Genomic DNA, 18,100 nt, shown 5'->3' with positions numbered 1-18,100 from the left:
TCTATTCCTAGAAAATAAGGTGTATCCAAATGGAAAAGTAGGATCCATGGCTACAAATTGACCAGAATGACTATCCTCAAATTTCGGACTTTATCGTGCTTATGGGGTTAATGGCCCAGTGGTAGTTGCTTCATCTTTGCCTTGATGTGTTGTATCAGAGCTTAATCATCGCTGACATACTTGTCAGCCCCCGGCCTTGCTCCCCCTGGCCTCCAGTAAATAATGATGCGTTCTTATCTCTGTCATTACAGCTCTGTATCCTTCACAGGAGAGGATTTAAAGGAGTTCTGGATCCTGCTCAGCACTACATAGATATACACAGCGCAAAAAAGTCTACCTAACTCATCGCTGCTAATACAGAGAACCCGACCACCCACCGCCTTCCAACAAAAGTGGACTTTAGAAAGTGTTACCACCAACCTACCATATCCAGATCAGGAAACCTCAGAAAAACTAGAGAATACAGTCACTTCACCTCTACAAACAAAATTGTTATCTAAGCCATGTTACCTGCCACCTTCAAACTCTGTGCTGGGATATCATACAGACATCTGCGTAACATGACAGGTGAGTTATGGGGCCTACATAAAACTTAAGAATTTTTTAAGTCAAATTTTTTTTTCTTTTAATGAAATATATTGTTTTACACTGTTGATAAGGAAGGAACCAAAAATGTTCATCTATGAGGATAATTTGGGGAAGCTGAGGACATATTATTGCATGTATGTAATAATTAACCACATACATGTATGTACCTTTTTCTCAGATAGTTGCCCCAGAGTCAATGGTACCCTGGGTATTTCATAGTATTCTGTGTTTTATGTTTTTTTTAGCATAGCGAATACATAAACAGAATGAAGGCCAAGAATTTTTAACAGCTACAGTCCCAGATATTGATCCTTGTCCATTAGAGGATACATGTTCAAAGTATTTTTGAAAAATTTAAAATCTACAAAAAAAATTAAAAATTATTGAGGTTGGGTTCCCTATGATAAGAAAATTCAAGGAATTATCCACGTTCTATAGGTCTGCCTCTGGACCCCAGATTCTCTTTTGAAATAGACTACAATGTGTATTCCAACTACCCACAGTCACGTTCTTCAGGTGATCTTGACCAAGAAATTCTGATCTTAAAGATATTGGATTCTCAAAACGGTTTGGAAATAATTCAATTTCTGCCAAGTAGTTTGGGGTATACAACATCTAATGCAGAATACTTAACAGGGCCCCCAGCTATCATGAGCCATTATGTCTTCTTATTTGGAAAAGGCACAAAGGTGACTAGCTATTCCCTGAACTTCTCCCCCTCTCCTCTCAGCTTTATCCACTAAGACAAGGATCCCCAAATATTAACGCTATGCTGCAAACTAGGGCATAAGAGAAGTGACTGCATCTACCAATCCCGGTCATGTAATTTTGGAAAGGTTACAGCTCAGCAGGTGTGAATAGCACAGTGTTTAAGCCTATATAGAAAACCTATTGGAATTGAAAAGCGATTAATGTAAAAATATATATGTCACGGGATGGTTAGAGTCCATACTATAGGCCATGTGTAATATATATTTCATGTGGAATGTATTCTCTAACCTGTTATATACATCAATGTGTAGTTGGCTGATTAGGGTCTAGTGTGTTAGCACATTGTATGCAAATACCTCTAACTAGTGAGGACCAGTGAGGACAATGGGTGGAGATAATCTGATCGGTGTCTCCAAGAAGATGTTGGACTGTGCATTGTCCATAGTAGACAGGGAGTCTGCTCTCCTTGGTATAGGTGAGGGGGGAAGGATCTGTGACTCAGCCCTTCCCACCCACAGATAGAGGAAGTAACAGTCTTAGTATATAGTTGTAGCTGGAGTTAGTATGTGTTAGCGGCCTGTGCACAGCTCTGCAGAGAGCCAGGACTTAGTTACAGGACCAAGGAACCAAAGCTATCATTGGATTGTGACTTCTGTGGACTTATTGTTATTACGGTTGATGTGACCGCCGCCGGCTACTAACTTTGTGGATTACAATAAATTGCTGTTGTCTCCCGGCCTCTTGCGTCCCTGTTGATTCAAGATATTTTCCGGAGGAAGGACGTATACTTTTGCTCCGTTACAATATAAGATCTGTTACCAATTCTAAAAGCAAGTCTGCTGCAACGTATTATGGCTGCAGGGAAGAGGTGCAGCTATAGGGAGTCACAATTACTGTGACATCCATGGTGTTACGCGTCCAAAGTCACCAAGCACACACATGTCATTGGTCAGCCTTTGCCGTATACTACATTGTAGTCCTTATAAGTATTGTTAATGTATTTGACTTAATTGTCTGTGTAGGCTGCTGTTCTCTGTTATCAGCCACTTCAGTCCAGGTACAGGATGAACCCCAGCCACCCTCATCACAGCTTCCATACATTTCCATACAGTACATGTAGATTTACTTTACAGGCCAGTGGATTTGGGTTCAATGTTACCCACTGTAAGCACACTTCTTCTCTATTCTAGGTCAGCTTTTCCCCGGACGTGGGGACATTTCTATCAATCTGATGGGGTTTTTGCTTTAGTCTGTAGGGTTATAGCTTGGACTTGATAGATCTCTATCCAAACTCATCTACTATGTTAATAGCCTATACCTCAGATCTAAGACACTTCCAACCCAAATTTCACCATTCCTACAGCAATCTATGGTCTTCACAAAGACCTATTTTGACCCCTTATTTTCAGTGCCAGTGTTTCTACATTTGCTGCTCTCATGACATCTCCTAGACTAGCATCAGATATTAGAAACCCCCTCCCCTCCTTAGACAGGTCCTTATATAAAGCCTGTTCACCTGTTGCGTGTTATCAGGGTGGAAGGAAGACCCGGGCCGGCCCTATGACTGGTCACCGTCTTATCTCAGTAGTTCTTCACCTGGTACGTTCCAGATTTTACCTAAACTGCTCTTGACCCATTCAGTACCAAACCAGGTGCTATGGAGACTTTAATGAGCAGCTCAGGCTTGTCCAAACACTGACTGGAGACACCAGCTGAAACATGCTCTAGTTCACACCACACCAGTCACATCAGGTTTTTATATTAATTTTTAAGGTTCCAACCAGATAGTACCGTTGGGTACAGGTAAAATTGGATTAAAACTGGTATTATTATAAATAATTTTCATGCAGTTTTTAATTTTACATGTGAAACTATTGTATTTTACCTATAAAATTAGGAGACTATATTAAAAGAAGACATCAAAACTGCATGCAGTTTATCCCGATGCAGTTTTTTCAGCGTAGTGTGAATGCACCTTTAGACACATTACTTTCTATGGTCCCAGATATACCAGCTAATTTTTTGCAGCTGTGTGTCCATGTTGTACCCAAGGCCTGCATTTGTGTAGGGGATCATACAAACCTATTTGCGGATCACACATGGACATGTTTATTGTGGATCAGTATCTGCGGACAGTATAAACCACTACAGTCTAAGGGAGCCTTCACATGGAGTAAACGTGCATGTATTTTTGCAAAATGCACGTGTAAAAATAAAACTCCCATTGACTTCAATCATATTTTTACACGTGTAAAAATACGCCTGTAAAATGTCATTGAAGTCAATGGGAGTCTTATTTTTACACGTGTATTTTGCATAAATACATGCGCGTTTACTCCATGTGAAGGCTCCCTAAGTGCAGGAGGCCTCAGGCTTCATTTACATGGCAGTGAAAAACGGCCATCACGCGGACATTTTAAAACCCATTAAAGTCTATGGGTGTATTCACATGTCAGTTTTTCAACGGACAGCAAAAATGGCAAGTCAAAAAAATCTGGCATGTCCTATATTTATTCATTTTTATTTTTCACCAAGGGAGCCATCACACGGAGTAAACGTGCGTGTATTTTTGCAAAATACACGTGTAAAAATAAGACTCCCATTGACTTCAATGACATTTTACAGGGGTATTTTTACACGTGTAAAAAATATCATTGAAGTTAATGGGAGTCTTATTTTTGCAAAAATACACGCGTGTTTACTCCGTGTGAAGGCTCCCTAAAGGTGCTTTCACACTGAGTATACGCTCAGCTCATTCTGAACGTAAAGCACGTTCAGAATGAGCGTGTACAAAGCAGATCCCATTCATTTCTATGGGTGCCGGCATACGAGCGCTCCCCATTGAAATGAATGGGCGGCTTTTTTCCCCTATTGCTTTCAATGTGATACGCGCGTATGCCAGCACCCATAGAAATGAATGGGATCTGCTTTGTAGGCACTCATTCTGAACGTGTTTTACGTTCAGAATGAACTGAGCGTATGCTCAGTATGAAAGCACCCTTATATATGTATAAAAAAAATAGAACGGTTGTGTGAATAAGGCCCATGTAGCAAAATAAAGTTTTTTCACTGAGTTTTTGCTGTGTTTTCCCACAAATTTTTCTTCTCCTATAAAATCTATAGGGAAACTAACATGCTGCGATTTTAAAAGTGCAGCTTTTTTTTTTTCATGCCATGTGTGGATGAGATTATCATTTTGTTGGCATGGTGTTGTGAATACCTTTATTCACCTTAAATTAGGGCACATTCACACAGAGCAGTTGTGTAGTTAAAACTGCACCAAAACTGAATACACTGTAAGGCCAGGGCCCCACCGGGCGTAAAGGCTGCGATTTGTCTGCAAAATCGCGGCATTTTACAGTGCAAGCAAAGGGGATGGGATTCATGTGAATCCCATGCCCACGTTGCGGGAAAAAAACGCAGGGCGGACACACTGCGATTTGCAAAGTCGTCGCGGATTTGTAAATCGCAGCATGTCAATTATATCTACAGAAACTCCGGCGGCTTTCCCGTAGATATAATGTTAGAGAAAGTCCGCAGAGGAAAACTCCGTGAATTTTCTGTTGAAAACGCTGCGGAAAGAACCGCAATGCAATCACGCCGCGGTTCTTTCCGCAGCACTTTAGCGTTGCGTTTACGCCCAGTGGGGTCTTAGCCTAAGGCTAAACCCCACACATTGCCACAAACCACTGCAAAAAAAACCTCAGTGATTTGCATTAACATTTTTCTACGATATTTCTTACAGATTTTTTGCTGCGTTTTTCTTGGCAATCACACTTGTGACTTCACAGCTAAAGTTAATATGATGTGTTTTTGAAAAAGCAGCTTTTCCGTCGAGGCCCCAAATGGTGTAAACGCTGTGGTTTGGAGACGGTGGGAACAACCACAGCGTATTACAAGGCTCTTTTTAGATCACATATTTTACATCCATTTAGGGGTTGCAAAAACGGACGCAAATAAATAGCAATCCATTCTCATAAGCATATACAGTATATGTCATTTGGTCACTATATTTTTCGCAAAAAAAAAAAATACACACAAAAATATAATTTCCCCATAGATCTGTTTCCTCTTGATACATAAAGAGTTTATTGATGCAGTGTGGTCATATCATATATCGTATGAAAAGTATAGGATTATTACTAAGCCACCGCATTTACAGTTTTACCATGTAGTCCCTGCGACATGGGCTTCTACATATATTACTACTAGCCTCTGCGGGTTGTTGGCATCGATAATCCGCCTATATTCAGCAAATTGCTGCCGTCGGTGGTTTGCCTGCTCCGGCAGTTTGGCAGCTGTTAAGCTGGTTTGCCGCTAAACTCCTTCCTTGTGCTGTGCCCGTGATTGTTCCGGCATCTCAGCAGCTTGCTGGGATGCCAAATAAGGAGCGTGTTGTTGGCATTGATGATCCACCTGCTCCGGTGTTTCGGCAGCTGTCAAGCTGGCCTGCCGCTGAACTCGTTCCTTGTGCTGTGATTGTTCTGGCATCGCAGCACCTCGCTGGGACTCCATATAATGAGTGTGTTGTTGGTGCTGGTGATCCCCATCAGCTCCGCTTGAGGAGAGCTCTGTGACTTCAGTCTACGTTCACAGCTGTCATTTTAGAATTTTGCAACAAATTAGATTTTCTTTTCCCCGCATTTTTAAAAGTAACAAACTGCCAATTTGGATTAAAGCTGTTTTTCCATCCAGTGTGTCATCACTGCCTGGAGCTGATCAGATAATATACAAATGCATGTACAGAATCCCTGAGGGTTAGCGTGTGTTTACATATAGAGATAACAGACCTGGCTGAGATAAGCTGCTGCAAGAGCAGTGTAATATAGTATGTGAACATAAATTCATAACAGTTGTGAAGCCATGTCATTTACCGGGATAAAAAGTAGCCTATGTTTTAATCGAGGTTACAATCTATCTATGTGCCAAATTTCATTCAAATACGTTCAACGTTTTTGTGTGATTGACTCACAAACATCCAAACTTTCACATAGTAGGATTACTAATATAAGAAAGTACTGACTATGGGGAAATATGGGTCCACATTGCTGGAATACTGTAGCACCGTTGGCACATTGGTCTGGGCAGTTCTCTGGCTGACACATCTGTATGGTCTTGTGTGGATGTATAAGGCCTGGGAAGTTCTATGTGACGGAACAATTTTATGGAACTTATCTGGCTTGTACAGTTGTGGGTAATACGTTATGTGTTGATCTTCTTTCACAATACCATGACATGTAATATTGACTTCTTGTAACACAGTATACAATATCCGGTAATATATACTCGTCTCATTTCCCAGGTCTCAGGAGAACAGCTGCAGTTGCTCTTTCACATGAACTGGAAAAGTTGGCGCTAGTTGGGCCAGGACCCAGTCGGTGGATAAATCAAGTTAGAAGAAGAAGCTCTCTACTGAGTAAGCCACCACTGGTTTTCTCCATCACACGTCTTACTCTACCCAATGGGCAAAATCAAGAAAGATAATTGCGTCATGTTTTTTTTTTCTTTTAGGTTCCAGGCTTGATGAGAAACCCTACAATGAAATTGAGATGTCTTACATCAAGCAAGGAGAAGAAGCCCTAAAAAAGTCAATGAATATTCTAGAAGAACAAGATGGATGGAAAGTGGAAATTGTTGCGGTAAGATTAGTTTTCTTTATTATACCTTATATCTTCATCTTGTCTCTTTTTTGGTTTCCATCTGGTCAAAACTGTATCTACTATTTGGACAAATTAGACATTTAGCTGTTTGGGTACTGCACATGGACTACATTCAGAACCAATGAAGAGAAACCTCTTCGTGACTCTGTATAACATAGACACACAGAAGAAGGCTGGTGCCAAGATAGTCCATCGCTAATCCATGATTCATCAATATGTATCAAGATGTTTCAGTGACGTGGGCTTTAATGATAGATGGAAGTAATTTCCATACAGACTGTGTCGGACTGAGGATCCTTGGATGATTCTAGAGCTCACCCTCCAACAGTCCCTAGGAAATAGACCATAGTAGTCTTCAAATTTGGGTGTCTTCTGCTGTACCATTATTTTGTTAGGCCCATTGAAGGTTCCTCTGATTATTTGGTGGGCTGTTCCAACACTGGACACAGATCTAACCACCACTAAGGTTAAATAAAGTGTCATATGTTAGAAGTCAATTCTAGAATGAACTATAAAATAATATTAATCTTCATCATAACAATGTTTCTATACTTTATGAAGGCAAATGGAGATAAAGTTCTCAGTAAAGTCCTCCCGGACATTGGAAAGGTCTTTAAGTTGGAAGCAGTAGTGGAGAAGCCGCTGGATAATGTCTATGGAGAACTGGTGGACAACATGGAGAAGATGGGAGAGTGGAATCCAAATGTCAAAGAAATTAAGGTAGGAAGTTGTTCTCATTGTTCTCACTTTGGTGCAATAGTAGGGCATTTCCTCACCAAAATGGCACAACATTGACCAGAAATAGATGGGTCATTGACCTTCTGTCCAGTGAATAGGAAAACTACCAGAGCTAACTACCTAAATCATGATGTATGAGTACACCTTACTGCCCTGGTAGCAGTAAGGGTATGTTCACAAGTAGAAATTCGCTGCGGATTTGAGGGAGGATCTCACCCCTGAATCCGTGGCAGATTCCACCTGGAATCTGCTCCCCAAAGGGAGGCAGAGATCGCCTGAATGCTGAAAAAAATCTGTGTCCTGCTTGATCTTTCCACGGATTCCGTGACTCGAGACTCCCTGCTGGACCCATTCATCTAAGCCTAGTCAGCAGCAGAATGCAGGACATCGGCACTCCTGTCCAGTCGAATACAGGAGTGGAAAATGAAGAGGAATTCCATGATTTTCTAGAAGGATCCCAGTAATAAGATGCAATATGTTAGGAAAACAGGCAGTAAACTAGACAATGCACTTTATCTAGCAGTTTGGCTACAGGGACAATATCTGGAGAAAACTATTGGAAGACGTACACTTTACACCTACAGAAGCTTATATGACATCCTATTCTAAATCTATAGACATTATTATGGAGTTGCTCCCACTTTCTTCCACACTTCTAGGTAGGCTTTATACAAGATTTTGGGGTGTGCCTGTGGAAGTTAGGCCCATTCATCCAGAAGAGCATTTGTGAGGTCAGATACTGAGAGGGCCTGGCTCACAATCTCCGTTCTATGTCATCTCTTGGGTGTATGGGGTTAAGGTCAGGGCTCTGTTGACTGATCATGTTTTTCCACACCAAACTCACCAACCATGTCTTTATAGACCTTGCTTTGTACACTTTGGAACATAAAAGGGCCACCGAACTGTCCCCAAAAAGTTGGAAGTATACAATATCCCAATATGTCGTGTTATGCTGGCGCATTCATATTTCCCTTCCCTGGAAATAAAATGCGTAGTCCAACCCCTGATAAACAACCCCATAATATCAGTGATCAGTTGTCCTGCAGCGCCACCACAGGGAGAAAGAAGTAGTACACAGTGTTCATTCTAATGAATGGGTTGTTTGTGTAATACAGGACAGGACGGGTCCTCCAGAGAGAGAGACTCTCTTTATAACCATCTTGAACAGAGTTCCCCCCTCTTTCCTTTACCCAAAATTTCCCTAAATTGGTGTAAGAGAATATTTTACCCCTTTAACTTTATTAAATAACTTATCCCAATACCAAAGGCCTTTAACTCCAAAACCAGACAGTGCCAAATATTATTGCCATGTATTGGTTGTTCATCGACTGTACTACATGCTACTGCTTACAGTATACATGATTGTCCATGTGCTGCCACCTTTACGGGATGGGATGTATAGTTTCAATGAAAATCCTCAATAATGTTACATCTGTGGCCATTTTTTTCCTGAATTATCCTCTTATCATAATTACGAGGCTCAGATTATTGTTGATGGTTTTTTTGGCGTGCAGTGTTCTCCTATCATCTATCTCCTTGGCTTATTATCACCGCGGCCTTGGTGTCTGCTCTGGGCTCGGGGAAAACACATTCCTAACGTCTGCAATTTTCTAATTTCAGACAATTTCACTTGGAAGAGCTCGAGACCTTTTAGCTGGAATTTCTATGCTAGAATATAGAATATGTAGGCCAAAGTTGTTCTTTTTAAAAAAAAAAAAAAAAAAAAAAAGAAAAAAAAGAATACCAATGCAAGATAACGGATAGTACGGGTAGTAGTTGTTGGGTAGGTTTAGTACACCCTGTATGCCAGTTTTCTGGCAAAATTAAACTTTTTTGGGGAAATCAGATTTTTTTAGCAAAAATGTACAAATTTTACTTTTTCCACCACTAAGTCATCAATTTAAGTCTTGGGAAACCCCTTTATCAAATTAAAGACTAACATCGCCTCACAGTGAAATATTGGAAAAAATGTTATTACCCAAAACAGCGCCAATCTTGTTTACTGGCTGTGCCAGGTATTGCAGCTGAGCCTCTCTCTAATGAAAGGATCTAAGTTACAATACCAAAGGTAAAGTCTTTTCTTATCTCACCCATTCCCTTTAACAAAACTGGCTCATCTTTTCCATTAACCACTTTTGTGGTCTAGGAGCAGACACATTTTTGGGGGTTTTGTATGTGCGGTTTTACTGGCTGACCTAAGTACCGTAGCCTACCACTAAGGCTCCGGGAACTGCGTTTTTTACCGCAATTACATAATTTCTCTCTTGTGCTTATTGTTAGGTGCAGGTTCTACTGATGAGTTTGATATTATTAATGAATGATACGCGTAGAGCTGTAATAGGAGCTATGGAGGACAATACTGTCAGTGTCCTTGTTTGCAGTAGGTGTGTAGTGATTGCAGTGGTAGTTGGTGTATTCACAATAGATAGTCCGGGAGCTTGCTGATCCATTGTATAGGGGATTATCTCTATTTGTATATATCCCGCTTTACCCCTTCACTAACTTGCCAGTATAGGATCACTAAATAGGAATGGATGTGTCACACCTACAGCTCTGCTATATCGAGCTCTTTTTATTGTATCCAACAGTAATTGAGAGTTACTTTATTGTTGTAGGGTCTGTGGATTAGTATACCCTATATGCTCTTATTGTTGTAGGGTCTGTGGATTAGTATACCCTATATGCTCTTATTGTTGTAGGGTCTGTGGATTAGTATACCCTATATGCTCTTATTGTTGTAGGGTCTGTGGATTAGTATACCCTATATGCTCTTATTGTTGTAGGGTCTGTGGATTAGTATACCCTATATGCTCTTATTGTTGTAGGGTCTGTGGATTAGTATACCCTATATGCTCTTATTGTTGTAGGGTCTGTGGATTAGTATACCCTATATGCTCTTATTGTTGTAGGAGCCCCTGTACATTGGTTATTTGTGTGTGGGAGGTAGACATCTCAATGAGAGTTTGCTTTTAATGAGTATTAATAAAAAATATATTATTTTTAATTGACTCTGTCTGGGTACTCAATCTGTAATATTTTTTTACATTTCTATTAATTTAAAAAAAAAAATCACATTGTGACCCCATAAGATAATAGACCTTTGGGGACTATCACAGGTTTTTTTATGGAGGAGGCTGATTTCTCCTGTAACTGGGGCTGGTACTCCTCCTGCACGTTACTATTGAGCTGATCTGGGTCCAGTAGGACCACAGGGCAGTCGCATCATGGCGGAGCCCATAGCGCTGTATACAGGGCTCGTTGGGAAGACAGGGAAAGTAATAACCCTTCCCTGCCTTCTCTTTAGGAGTTCTGCCGTTAGTGAGGCCTGATTCACATCTGCGTTCGGTGTTCCATTCAGGGAGTCCGAACGCATTGGCAAGCGGTGAGCTTATGAAAGCACATGGACCCCATAGACTATAATGGGGTCCGTGTGTTTTCCCTGCACGAATCATGTGAAGTACTTCATGAGCTACTATCCTCTCCGCATGACTCATGTGGACACTGCACAGAAAACACATGGACCCCATTATAGTCTATGGGGTCCATGTGCCTTCATAAGCTCACCCCTGGTCTATGCATTCGGTATACAGTTCGGGGGGTCCCCAAGCACACTCCCTGAATGAAACACCAAACACAGTTGTGAACCAGGCCTTACAGCCAGCTCCCCATTTCAGCAGCTGCACATTGCACATGCTGATTACATGGAGAATACAAAGCTCAGTGACTTGGTCCCTACATCTTCTTCCTCTCTACATGCAGACTCTAGGGCAGTCTCTATACAGTATTATCACTGTCCTGTCAGGTTCTCTCACAGAGCTGTAGTATTTCCCCCCTCTTCCCATCAGCTCTAAAACATGTCTGCCTGATCTAGGTCTAGCAGTGATGTCAGCCTAAAATGGCGCTAGTCCCGCCCCCAAGTAATCATCAACCAATCAGGGGGCGTCACGTGATTATCAGCATCATAGCAAAGGCAGGACTGCGCGTCACCAATACATGTGCACTAGCCGGCCAATCACAGAGTACGGGGGGCGTGTCTAACATCTGAACACGCCCCCCTCACATGCTGCTTGCTGTGAACACGCAACCCTGGCAAGTGCTAGCTAGGAAAGAAGAGAGGGCTGTATAAGTGATTAGCAAACCTACAGCAAGGGATCTCATAGAGACATCACAATAAACCAATGCAATGTACAAAATAACATGTCCGTAACACTACAGCATATCAGCATCATTGCTCCAATGCATAGGTGTACAGAAGCAAATATACTATATACAACCAGCAAACAGTGTAATATGCAGGCAGTGGAGGTGTATCCTGCAATAGGTCCCAAAAATACAAAAATTATAAAAAGCAGTAATCTGAAATAGTCTCATTAATCCCACATGGCTGAACCGTCTGCTAAAGGTCCAACGTGCTTCACGCTGCAGGAACTTCTGATCCAAGCGGCCACCACAGGGAGAAGGAAAGACTACTTCAATACATTGGAATTTAATATGAGAAACTTCCCCTTATGTTTGTCCCAAATATGTCTGGCAGTAGGTGTAGTATCATGTCTTTAAAGAGGACCTTTCACCATATCTGAGCACATGCAGTGTTATATACTGCCGGAAAGCTGACAGTGCGCTGAATTCAGCACACTGTCGGCTTTCCCCATCTGTGCCCGGTGTGAAGAGATTACGGCCCGGTACCGTAGCTCTTCTATGGTCAGAAGGGCGTTTCTGACCATTAGCCAGAGACATCCTTCTGCCGCGCGGCGCCTATCGCGCTGTGCTGTGGAGCGGGGAGGAACGCCCTCCCTCCCTGATAATACTCGTCTATGGACGAGCGCTGTGAGCAGAGGGAGGGGGCGTTTCTCCCCGCTCCACAGTACAGCGTGATAGGCGCCGCGAGGCAGAAGGACGTCTCTGGCTAATGGTCAGAAACGCCCTTCTGACCATAGAAGAGCTACGGTACCGGACCGTAAGCTCTTCACACCGGGCACAGATCGGGAAAGCCGACAGTGCGCTGAACTCAGCGCACTGTCAGCTTTCCGGCAGTATATAACACTGCATGTGCCCAGATATGGTGAAAGGTCCTCTTTAAGATAGTATGTCTATAAGGGATCTTTCAGGTTCTCAGCCATATATATCACTAGAAAGCTGGCAATGCGCTGAATTCAGCGCACTGTCGGCTTTCTCGTTATGTGCCCCAGGGCTGGAGACATTGGTGCTGTTACCGATCTCTACCCACTGTCAGAATGACGTTCCTGATAGTCTAGCTGGGTTGTGAGGAACGCCCCCTGGATAATACTGGTCCATAGCCCTGTACTTTACTGTCAGAGGCGGCGTTCCATACTGCCCAGCGATGACGCTAAGCTGTGTACAAATACCCTTTTTTTTCTAACACGTAGGAATAGCTTTAAAGGGGCTCTATCAGCAAAATTATGTTGTATGAGCCCCACATATGCCTGAATAAAAAAAGGCTATTCAGGCACCGCTAATCTTATTTTAACACCCCCCCCCCCCCCCCCCGTTTTAAAATAAAACCATAAAAACATTTATGCAAATTATACTTAGAATTATTCACGCATATGTGGAGCTCATACAGCATAATTTTGCTGATAGAGCCTTTAAGAAAGGTTATTCTTCTCCTACCTTTAGATGTCTTCTCTGCGCAGCCGTTCAGTAGAAATACAGGTTTTCTTCAGTATGCAAATGAGTTCTCTCGCAGTACTGGAGGCGGTCCTCAGCGCTCAAACAGCACTGTGGGCGTCCCCAAGAGAAATCTGCAGCGACACTTCTATCTCCCTGCGTCTTCTTCCGTCCTGGATTTCAATCTTGTAGGCATGGGCAGTCAGCTCTGCCATCGGGCCTTGGGTATAGCGACTGCGCCTGTCCGTGCCACAATAAAATGGCCGCTTACACAGTAAGCTGGTGTAAGAGCCCATTTTCTTGTAGCCGTGGGCATGCGTAGTCGACTCTGCCCGAGGCCCGATGGCAGAGCCAACTGCCCATGCCTATAAGATTGAAACCCAAGAAGACACAGGGAGAGGGCATTCCAGAAGAAGATGGAGGCGTCACTGGAGATTTCTCTTGCAGCATTGGGGACGCCCCCAGTGCTGCGAGAGAACTCATTTGCATACCGACGAAAACCGGGATTTCTACCGAATGGCGGCGCGGAGAAGACATCTAAAGCTTCTTATCCGGAGAATGGAGGCCCTGGTTGCGGAGGATTCCCCGGACCCCTCCAGGTTTGACAGTGTCTGGTGGTCGTGGGTGTTGTTCCAGAAGTATTCCGAGTTCTCCTCTTTCTCTTGATGTGGGTCCCCTGGATTTCCGTTTTCCCCTGCCCTGAATGCTTGTTATTTCCCTCTCTTCCCTCCCTGTGTTCCCTTTGTTTGTGTCTCCCTCCCCCCTTTTTTTCTGTCTGTCCCTATTTTTCTCTGTTCCCCTTTTGATTCTACGTTCCCCTTAATATTCTTAATCTACTGCTCATATTAGATGTTGTAGGCGACTCTGTAGTGGACTTTGCTTAATTGGATGGCGGTACTTCCTCTGGCCCACTATAGTTTTGGGATGGCCTGTGTGCTTCCCCGTGGTTACCTTTCTTGTTTCCATTGTTTCTTTATTGTTTTTGTATTTAAAAAAAACTTGCAATAAAATTTGATTACACATATAGGTAGGAGAAGAATAGTCTTTCTTAAGGCTATTCCTACGTGTCAATGAGAAAAAAAATTATTTTAATTGTAGAATCCCTTTAAAGATAATCGAAAAAACAATAAAAAACAGTACCGCGCAACACCTAGCGCATTATCCTTTGTAAGTAGTTCCACACATAACAAAGGAGCTGGTAGAATAATCACCTATTCAGGTGAATAGATACATCTTATAGTAATAGGGCTTAAAAGCAGCAAGGATCAGCGTGCTAGCACGTCATAGAATCAAAAAACGGGGACCATCCAATCCACAATATATAAAGATGGAAAGAAAAATATCAGATCCGCGCTTACCCTCACACCAGTAGTTTATTCGGCTTTACACATACACAACGCGTTTCGGGACGCAGTTTGTCCTTTTATCAAGTGTCCGTTTATAAACGGACACTTGATAAATGGACAAACTGCGTCCCGAAACGCGTTGTGTATGTGTAAAGCCGAATAAACTACTGGTGTGAGGGTAAGCGCGGATCTGATATTTTTCTTTCCATCTTTATATATTGTGGATTGGATGGTCCCCGTTTTTTTAAAGATAATCGTAATTTGTAAAAGGACCCTCTCCAGTTTTGCATTGACCCTCTTCCTAGAGTCTTTCCAAAAATTGGAACTCCGGAAGATCCTGTTCACAAATACCTAGTGCCTGATTGGTTGTTCATTACTTGTGGGGCAAATGTAGCGCAATATTAGTTTGGCACCACTGCTGCCTCTTGCAACCATGTTTCAGAGCCGACGGGGGGCGGGGGGGATACTATTGCTCTCTGAGAGTAGTTCTATAGAGTAACTTTATGCCTCTGATGACAGGACAGTGGGAAGTGACACTTTCTATAGGTTTTCGATTATTTTGACATTTGTGTCTTTAGTTGATTTCATAATCTTGGTTTCATTCAGATTCTCCAGAAGATTGGAAAGGACACCGTGATAACTCATGAGAAAGCTGCAGAAACCCCTGGAAATATAGTAGGACCTCGGGATTTTGTGAGTGTCCGATGCAGCAAGAGGAGGGGCTCTACCTGTATTCTAGCCGGAATGTCAACGAGATATAATGGAATGCCGGAACAGAAAGGATATGTCAGGTATAAGAGATTATACTAGGATGTATAGGCCTGTCGTAGGTGCAGATTGTATCAAATCAAAAATGCAAAATCTATAGCAGACCCATGATATTGTCCTATGTTGTATATATCCGTGGTGTTCTGAAGGACCATGGCATGGTTGGAATTGGAACCTTTGTACCTCCTTTAAATACGTCCCTGTCTGATGTCATTGGTAGACATATCCCATGTCACACATTGCGTTATGATGGCTCTGGTATGATGGATATAATCTAAATTGTTTCCGCAAATTCTTCTTTCCAGGGCAGAGAACGGCCCAACATGTATGGTCCTTCACCCAGTGCTTGAAGACCCCTCAAAAACTAAACTAACCTGGCTTCTAAGTATTGATCTAAAGGTATGTAGAAGTGACTGCACTATAAAGTAACCCCTACCTGTTTGTGATGTTTCTTTTGTATCCTTTCAAAGTCCGTTTGTCCATTTTTGATGGTCGGGTGTCTGCCATTTTGCATCTTTTAGTGGATTGTTGAAAAAAAATGGATGGATTTTTTGACCCAACCCACTGATTTATTCTTGAATGTTGGAACTCAGATGTCAACCTCTATTAAAAAACGGATCCATTGGTTTCTATTGGGACTATGTGACATTAAAATGGACAAAGATAGAGCACATCTGATTTTTAACTGGACGTTTTCCTGTCTGTCAAAAAATGGAAATGTGAATATATTTGCCATTAGGTGGCCGTAAAAAAAACTGCTGTCTTGCAGCTGTTTTTCACTGTCATGTAGCTTACTAGAGATTGGTGAATGGATTTGTAACAAGCCGGGTTTGTCCCGAATGTTCAAAAATTTTTTACAAAACCAAACAAATGGAAATTCGTCTCAGATGAGCTAAAATGGCTGCCATATTATACGCTGGGTTCTCTCCAGACCCCAGTGTATAATAGGTGGAGGCCCAAGGGAGGTAAAAAAAATAAAATAAAAAGAAACATTCATACTCACCTTCCATTACCTCATCTGGGCCACCTTGCAGCGTCCGGCGCTCTACTGTGACATCATAGGCCTGGGCTTAACACTAAGGCCTGTGACTCAGCCATGCTGGGCATGCTGAGCGTTGCAGTGCTCAGCGCTTCCATGCGACCGCTGGTGGCCCGATCACAGGCTTCAGCTGTGACCCCTGGGCTGACGATATCACATAAGAACATCAGACGTTCCCAGGAGAGCGCCGGATGCGGCGAGGAGATCCAAAAGAGATAACGGATGTTTTCAGCCAATTTAAAGTGTGGTTCATACTGAACTTTTTTGTCTCAAAACAAATCTTGAGCAGTTCTCCCATCTCTAGTCCTTACACATAAGAGTCAATCATTTCCAGTAATAGTAGTAGGATACATTTTCCCGACATAATTCCACCATAGTCCCCTGATCTCACCTCATAGACCACTTCAATTCTTCATGTTTTTATCCACCTATCCAGTGTCCCTATAATAGCGCCATATAATACTATCATACAGTTGAATGTCGATAGAAGAATCCAGTAGTAAAGGTGGCAGAAAACATTAGCTGAACCCACTGATTTCGAAAAAAGGACCAACTAATGTACTTGGGAGTGCCCAACGAAACAGATGTTGGGGAAAATAAGGATTGTGCTTTTGGGTTCTAGAATACCAGATTGTTTCTTTCTCGGGGTAGGCAAGTCACTTAAAGAAGAGTGTGTCAGTGCCTTAAACTGTTCAGATGACATGCACACGGTGTAAGGTCCTTTAATCTGGTGACCCCACAAGGAAATAACATTCGGAACCTATTAGGACCATTGGCAGACTCGTTTCCCAGGCCCATCATGGCTGTTAGGCCTACTTTCCACAGTGGTCCCTTGCTTTCAGTGGTGCACCCTGTTTAGTCAGTTTAGAACCTTTTTGGACATGATTTATGGGTTTCATGTAATAATCCATTTTTTTTCTGCCTTTTGTCTAGGGATGGCTGCCAAAATCTATCATAAACCAAGTTTTGTCCCAGACGCAAGTGGATTTTGCTAAACATCTACGCAACAGAGTCACCATGCCTGCCGCCAGCCTCTCTCTCTGCTAACCCTTCACCCGATCCCTGATCTTATAAAATTATGTATTAAGTATTATCAAGCACCAGAGGTTATTTTGAGTGTAAGGAGTGATACCCATATCAGACCTATAGGGCTCTTCGTCCACCATATTTGTAGGGGACTTCTCCTGAGCAAAAGTCCTGGACATTTAGATTATCTGAGACTCTGAGACCCTTAGGCTGAGGCTCCACGTTGCGGTAACGCAGCTTTTTGTTGTAGATTTTGCTGCTTTTTTTTTTTTAGCCATAGCCAGAAGGGAGAAGTGTAAGAACTTCTTCTATATTTCTCATTCCTTTTGTAGCCTCTTGGCTTTGGTTCAAAAAGACGCAGCTTTACTGAGAGTCTCCCCATTTTGGTGGCGGAATCAATGTACAGACTCCCATCAATATTATCTTCTAACATGTCCTCGTGCAAAATTTACAATACTATTACCTTTCTGTTCCTAGAATACATTGGAGACGACCATTTTGCAACACCCGTGTTGTCTTCTTCGTAGGAGTAACACCTACAAAATGGCTGTCTTGCAAAGTATAAACGAAAGACACCCCTTGGGTATTGTGTAGTT

At 42.4% G+C, this 18,100-nt stretch overlaps 1 protein-coding gene across 1 annotated transcript; it reads left to right on the top strand.

The window, feature by feature from the left end:
* Window positions 1-503: 503 nt before the first annotated feature.
* On the top strand, window positions 504-17,525 carry STAR (steroidogenic acute regulatory protein). The gene is made up of 7 exons (XM_075276121.1): window positions 504-567; window positions 6,602-6,715; window positions 6,811-6,938; window positions 7,521-7,679; window positions 15,278-15,462; window positions 15,745-15,838; window positions 17,412-17,525. Exons 1-7 carry the CDS (start codon window positions 504-506, stop codon window positions 17,523-17,525), a joined length of 858 nt encoding a protein of 285 aa, XP_075132222.1.
* The last annotated feature ends 575 nt before the right edge of the window (window positions 17,526-18,100 follow it).

This window comes from Leptodactylus fuscus, chromosome 5 (genome assembly GCF_031893055.1).
Source record: "Leptodactylus fuscus isolate aLepFus1 chromosome 5, aLepFus1.hap2, whole genome shotgun sequence".
Taxonomy (NCBI): domain Eukaryota; kingdom Metazoa; phylum Chordata; class Amphibia; order Anura; family Leptodactylidae; genus Leptodactylus; species Leptodactylus fuscus.
The sequence above is the reverse complement of the archived record's forward strand: the minus strand, read 5'-3'. Positions and strand labels throughout refer to the sequence as shown.

Excerpts from the sequence above, each read along its gene's own strand:
- STAR (XM_075276121.1), top strand. The coding sequence starts at position 504 with ATGTTACCTGCCACCTTCAAACTCTGTGCTGGGATATCATACAGACAT. Across the intron at positions 6,939-7,520 it reads GGAAAGTGGAAATTGTTGCG|GCAAATGGAGATAAAGTTCT; the intron begins GTAAGATTAGTT and ends TACTTTATGAAG. Across the intron at positions 7,680-15,277 it reads CAAATGTCAAAGAAATTAAG|ATTCTCCAGAAGATTGGAAA; the intron begins GTAGGAAGTTGT and ends GGTTTCATTCAG.